The 7204-nt window shown below is 41.1% G+C and overlaps 1 protein-coding gene across 1 annotated transcript in view; it reads left to right on the top strand.

Annotated features, from left to right (window-relative positions):
• Positions 1–7204, top strand: part of EGFL6 (EGF like domain multiple 6) — a 65164-nt gene that overhangs the window by 26829 nt on the left and 31131 nt on the right. The window contains exon 5 of the mRNA XM_006028421.3: positions 1456–1575. Within this exon, the coding sequence (XP_006028483.3) occupies positions 1456–1575 (120 nt within the window). The remainder of the gene's footprint in view (positions 1–1455; positions 1576–7204) is intronic.

Here is a 7204-nt window from a genome sequence, read left to right as displayed (position 1 = left end):
AGGGAACATTAATTTTAGCATAAGAAACAAAATCTAACAGGAGTATGTAACCTATGCGTTCAAGAAGCATATATTACATTCATGCACATATGCATACATTTGGCTTATTTATTTCTCATAGAGTGTTAGTTAGTTGTGTTAATCTGAAGTCAGGCAGAAAGCAGGGTAGATATGTACCTTATAGACTAAGTAAGTCTCTCCCCCTTTTTTTCTGTACATCAAACCATTAAATCTTTTAACACAAACTGTTGGCTAATATTCAGGTTTTAGTGGGTTGTTCCCAATAGGGGGTGAATTGAATGATGAATCCGATATTTCTTTGATATAATTCTATTTATTTACAAAAATATTCACACAGCTCCTTTTTCTCAAAACCTGATAGGAATGAAACAGGAAAGAGTTCCTTTGCTCATAGTTACAAGTATTTCTCAGATCAGAAATTTGTCCTAACACGCTCTCTCTGCCTTTTCTCAGGATCACACTGCTAATGCTTTTCTTCCTGTCTCTGGAGCTTCCCAGGTGTCTCTCTTTGTGCTTCAGTGTTGCTTCATCTATGCCTGTATAGAGTGCACTCAAATGCTAAGTACAGACATTCAAAAAGCCCAAGGCGGAATCGATCTAAGTTGCACCATTTTCTGTAAGCATCGTAGTTTAGATCAGTGGTGAACATAACACTCATTCACCCTTGGAGGGGAGGAGGACAAATCTTAAACTGGGCTCCCTCATTTTTAAATTAGTCTGTGTGCCAGACTTCTGTTCTGTTATGGGTAAAGACCAGTTTCTGATCACTTATACTGGTAACAGTGTAATGTCTGTACCTGGCCAAAAAGTATGAGCCTCTCAGTTAAAATCTTTCACTTACATTGCTCAAATTCCTAACTGGACTTGTTTTAGGTGGTGACTGCTGTTTCAGCTTTCTCTTCCACAAAGGAGCTTTATTGCTGTTTACATTTTTCCTGAATAAAACTTAACTGTTCCATCTACCAGCTTTAAGGAGATTTTACCCAACTTGCACTAAAACAGTAATCTGGTAGCAGTGACTCAAAGTTCTATTTTTCTATCAGTTTGAAGAGCTGCATCACTGCAAGGTAGAGCTGTTGTTTTACTTGTCTGTACCATGTTATTATACTTGATCAGACCCTGCAAGAGGTCAAAAAGCAATACCTACCCCATGAACTTACAATCTGAGAGAGGGAACAATAAAACACTGAAGGATACATGCATGAAAGAGAAAGGAAGGGGAAGAGGAATAAGAAAAACAAAGAGGAAAGAGAAGAAATAGCTATATTGGTGTGGCAGACATGTAGATACATCTCTTGTGCTATTGAGTATTATTATGGATGCGTAATTAATGCAATGAACAGTTGTTAAGAACAATGGGAGTATTTTGTTTTGCTAAATGTGAAAGTAAATGGGTTAGTCTGATTCCAGTCTAATGAGCACTTCTATTGCCAGATTCCAGGACCTGTGCCATGGTGAACTGCCAGTATGGATGTGAAGAAATCAAAGGGGATGTGCGGTGTCTATGTCCATCAACCGGACTTCAGTTGGGACCTAATGGAAGAACATGTATAGGTATGTTCGGTGGGGTGTATTTTTCCCTTCTAAATTTCTTTTCTACAGAACCATTTACAACAGAGGTGGACAAAATGGCAGGTCTGACTGGTGGCCGCACTCCATTTCCCAGCAGTCCCTGTCTGCATCATTGCAGCAGGTGTCTATGGAGGACCCAAGAGCTAGGGTTTCCATGGAGACTAGCCCCAGCTGAGTGGGGAGCTGCTCCAGGGCTGAAGATGGGATCTTGCATGGGTGACAACATGGTTTGGAGCAGGGCAGAGCTGTGATTCACTGCCTGCACACCCCTGTATGGGGCATGTGGGCAGTGGATTGCAGCTCTGCCCAGGCTCCAGAGCATGCTGCCACTGCCACAAATTCCCAGCCCCGGAGCAGCTCCTCACCCAGCTATGTTCCCTGCCAGTGCTGGTAGGCCCAGCCTCCATGGAAACCTTGGCCCCACGCTGTCACAGCCTTGCCACTCCTGGGGTCTCCATAGAAACCTGCCACAGTGATACAGGCAGGGGCTGCTGGGAAATGGAGTCCACCATGGACCCGATCCAGCATGGGAGCCAGACTTTGCCCACCCCTGATTTAGAACAAGTCCTACATCTTAAAGGGTTTTGAACTGAAGCTGGGGCAAAACTAATTAGTACTGAGCTCTTCCTCTAGGCTCCAGGTTAGAGCCTTATATTATTTTTCAACGTAATTATCCATACTATTTTGAATATTAAAGGACACTATAGTTTTCTTCTATGGCCAGTCCCATCCCTGAAAAATGACTGTGCTTCTTTTGTAGTAGGGTCAGAGTGTTTCTTTTAACATATTTTGGGATATTAAATAAAAGAATAGCATCCATCTCAAATCAAATACCAATTCTATCAATTTACCTTATATGGTTAGACAGAAAACTTTCCTACCAGAAAATGGAACTGTGCATTTTTTGTGTTATATGAACTGTACATTGTAAATACAATTCATCTGATTTTTTTTCTGTACGATATAGAGGCCTTGCCTTAATGTCACATTGTTTAGGGAGTTGTTATGTGAAACTGCAATTGTGGGCTTGTTCTGTTGCAATCTGATTTCTCAGTTCAATGCTATAATATAAGGCAAGACCACCACATTGTGAAACCTAAAAGGGCAAGGGCTATTTCTACCTGAACTTAAATGAACATCTTTAAACAACTTTGATCACTTTCTGGATGTTGAGTGAACCTGCCAAAATCAAGACTCTTCCACAGAATACAGAGCAGGTGGCAAACTCAGCAATCCCAATCATCAACAGCCTTAAGCTACATACCGATAGAAGGCTGGGCTTGCTGTTGCTCAGAGATGCATCATATATCCACATGGCTTTGAAATTTTACATGATCAGAGCAGAACATATGTATCATGATGTTTAAATCGCTTTTCAGATCAGAAGAAATGTTTAAGATTCTTGGATGAGTCATGTTTGTATCATCTCCTTAAAAAAGAAAAAAGAGAAAACGGGAAATAGTGTTCTCCTTTACTAGGTTGTGGCCCAGCTTACACAGCTGGACAGTGGGGTCAGGGGTGTATTCTACCCTTTATTCCTGCACACACATGTGGGCTACTCATACCAGGAAGTGAACAGAGCTTTGCTCTACACTGTTAGTGCACTGACTTATACACTGGAGATGCAGGTTTATTGCATAATGTAGAGAGCTTATAATTCCCCATGTTACAAATTTAACAGAAGTAGTGGACTGGGAATCATAGGATTAAGACTGTACCTAGACCAGCATAATAAAACATGGCCCCTTGCTCCAGACTAAACCACAGCTGAGTCCACAATGGAGACGTTCAGTAGACAATGTTTGCTTCACAGAATTTGGGGATTCGCTGTTAGGGATGACTGAAAGACTAAGGACAAAAAGCTGACACCTTAATTTTATTCCCAAACTGGAAAACTGAATAGAATTTTGGTTCAGTTCAGTCACAATATTTTGTTTCTAGTTTGGCCTTTCTTTTTTTTAGTTTACAATAAAACTTGACATGAAAACCATCTTCAAAGCTAAAACGTAAAATTTGCATTAAAAGATATTGGAATGTGATGTCTTGACAATTTAGAAAAATTTTCAACATTTCTTTTGGGTTGGAAAATATACCAAAACCAAATCATACCATTTCTGTTTTGACAAATAAGTATTTTGTAGGGGAAAAATGGTCAGAAATTTCTCAAATACTTTTAATGAAGAATTTGTAAAACTTCCAGTCTAGTTAGGCAACTTTTGAAAACTGAAATGAAAAAGTAAGAAAATGTTATTTCCTACAGTTGGTGACAGGACAATAGAAAGACTGTCCCTTCTATAAATATTATTACTTGTTAAAATGTCTCTAACATATAGATGATATGGACTATTTCTCATTTTTATTGCACCCATCACAGTGGTATCTTGTCACACTACAAGTGATTTGGAGTCGCATGTAGATTATGAAAAGAAAGCTTAGAATGGGATGTCCCAGAGGAACACGGAAAAAACAGTAGCTATTCAGTTTCAGATGTTGCTGAGCAAAACATTTTAAATGAATGCACCCTACAGCCAAAAGAATATTTTGCATCATGGAGAGTTTTAATTAACATGTCGAACAGACAGGAAATGAATTTTAACTAGATTGGCAAAAACAAAATTATGCACAACCTTTCAAGAAAAAGATTACTTATCAACTCATAGACACTGCTCTAAAGAGGGACAGTTACTATATAAATTGACCTTTTGCCACACAGCTGCAACAGCAAGTCATACATGAATTTCATGTGACCTGAAAGCATTTTATTGCTTTTAGGAGCTATAGAGTGAACCCATATGGATACTTGGCTCAGCTTCCAAACAATAAACATGATATGGTGGGAACATTATTTCTCTGCTCAGAAATTAAATAAATATGTGATGGCCCATTTTGAATGTATCAGCAGGATTCTCTTATCCAACCACCCATTGTAGTTTTATTATTAACAGTTGTTTGAATTATTTAAGAGCTTTTTGAAGTCAGGCATTCAGGAAGTATGGATTTAAATATAGCAGACAGGTCTAGAAGAAGTCCTAAATCTTTCTATTAGTATTTCTTACATCCATTTTTATTGTTTCGCGTTTGTTGCATCCCCATGCTTAAAAATGATGGTGAGGGTGCTTGAACTAAACCTCATTTGATGAGCTTTAGATAAAATGCTCCTGCCGCTATTTTAAGCATGGGGATGCTGATACACGAGACACAGGAGGCTGCTGAAGCGCAGCAATTGCCACATTGGAGCAGCCTCTGCACTTGTGTATAGGCGCCCCTTATGTGACCATGGAAGTGTTATTTGGGCCGTGGTCATGTTACATTTGTAGCACACCTCTACCTTCAGCTCTACAGAAAGCCAGTGGGTAGACATTCGTGCTATATAGTGTCACAAAAATGGCGGATGCACTAGAAAAGTGTACCTGTTTCAAAGAAGAACTTCTCTGTAGCGCCACATGTAGCACATGGACAGCTGCATATAGTGATACAGGGAGTCTCTTGGACCCTAGCATCCCACTGTGCTCTGCTCTACCCACTTCCCTCTCAAAGTGGGGAGGGAGAGAAATCTGTGGGGTTCATGACAGTCTTTTGGGGCAAGTTTTGCTCTGCCACTGCTCTGGTCACCAGTGAGCTGGGAGGCAGCATGCTATCGGACAACCCTATCACCACTCTGGGCAATGAAACTGCAGCTGTCAAAAACAGCCTGTCCTCTCCCCTGCTGGGGAAGGGGGACTGGTTAGACTGTCAGTAGTTGGGCTCATTGACAGGGTCCCCTGAGGGGGCACAGGAACAAAGGAGCAGTCTTTTATCACCCCCCAGCTGAGGTAGATATTAGGAGAATTTGTAGCACTGACCAGGGGACTCTGAATGTGTGAACATCCTATGACGCACTATTTCTGTAGTGCTACAAAAAGCACTCTACAAATTAACATGTGTCCAAGGCTTTAGTTTTCCTGCACAATCAAAAATAATAGCAATTTCCTACTTCACAGAGATATTGTGGGAATAAATATATTAAAGACTGGGAGAAGCTCAGACAGCAAATAGTGAAAAGTATATAAGTACTATAAATGGATATACATTTAGTCTCTTTGTTGGGTACAGAAACACCTGTTTTTTTGGCCCTCAAAGTTAATCTCAGGCTCTAATATTAGTAGTGATCCGGCTACATGTCTGAGCCATGCACATAACTCAGATAGTTAACCATTCGGGTGCTAATATTTACCTTCACAATTCGTTCCAAGTACAGTCCTTAACTAAACCGTGTATACTCCAGTTTGGAAACCTGGGCTCTAGTTTTCCAGGAAAATATATTCTTGTATCCAAAGCATATTCTTGTATCCTAGTAAGAGTAGGAATGGTTTAGAGCAGGGCTTGAATTACATGTCAACTCTTCGAGGTGGGGGAATCTGCTACAGTGGCAACCAGAAGGAGCTGCTGCTGCTGCTGCCGCCTGGGCTGTTTAGAAAGGTGCGGGGTGGCCAGAGGCTGACAGTCCACAAGGGGGTTCTTGTCTCTTATGGGGAGGTCAGCCCCCTCAAGCTTCTCTATAATTTGAACCCTGGTCTAGAGGTAATAGTATAATATAGTATTATATATAATAATTGCATCAGAATGTTTCAAAAGGCAAGGATTTCTTAGGATGATATCTTTTATTTGACCAACTGTATAGAGTTAGACTTAGACAAGCTTTCAAACCCAAGACATTCTTCATCAGGTCTGAGCAATGAGAGCCAAGACAGCATAGTAAAGAAACAATTGCAAGAGAGGGGAAAAGATTCTCAGGGATAGTAGACAAACTCTTAGCAGAAGAAAAGTACCTGATCACTGATTACTGGGGGCATCTACACATGCCATTAAGGCAATGTTATAAACTCCAGTTCAGTTCGCACCAGAGTCAGCTGCTCTGGGGCACAGGTATAGATAGTGATACTTTACTGCACTGCTAATTAATCAACACTACAGTAAAGTGCTTGAGTAGATGCACTCACTGATACAAAGCCTATCGAAAAAGAGAAGGGTCTGTCTCACCTTTCATGTTCAGGGAGAATTTGGGGATCAGGTAGGTTATAATGAGCCATAAAACCACTATCAGTGTTAAGTGAAGTTGTTGTGGGTGAGGATGATGTGGAGGATTTGTGCAACTTGCTGGAAATCTGAGTGTAGTCCATGTTTTTGTAAGTATTTCAGGCAACTGTGCCTTCATAGTGTGGGACATTAGTATACAGGCTGGTGACATTCATGGTTGCGACTACGACCTTCTTGGGGAGGTGGCTGATGTTCTGGATTCTGTTGAGGAAGTCTGTGGTGTGTTGTATATAACTTGCTCTTTGATTGACAAGTGGTTTCAGGCTAGTTTCTGTGAATCTTGATAGTTCTTCAGTGAGGATACCACAGTTTAATATGGTGGGTCTGCCAGAGTTATCTTCTTTGTGGTTCTTTGGGTGCACAGAGAAGTTCCTGGGACAGGAGAGTTGGGAATAAGTAGAAGTAGGAGCAGGGGGTCGGACCCGATGATCTACCACAGGGGTGGGCAAAATACGGCCTGTGGGCCAGATGCGGCCTGCCAAGCACTTCCCTCCGGCCTTCGGAGCCCCTTCAAAACCCACGTAATGGCAGCTGG

This window comes from Alligator sinensis, unplaced genomic scaffold (assembly GCF_000455745.1).
Source record: "Alligator sinensis unplaced genomic scaffold, ASM45574v1 scaffold1192_2, whole genome shotgun sequence".
NCBI lineage: Eukaryota > Metazoa > Chordata > Crocodylia > Alligatoridae > Alligator > Alligator sinensis.
The sequence above is the reverse complement of the archived record's forward strand: the minus strand, read 5'-3'. Positions and strand labels throughout refer to the sequence as shown.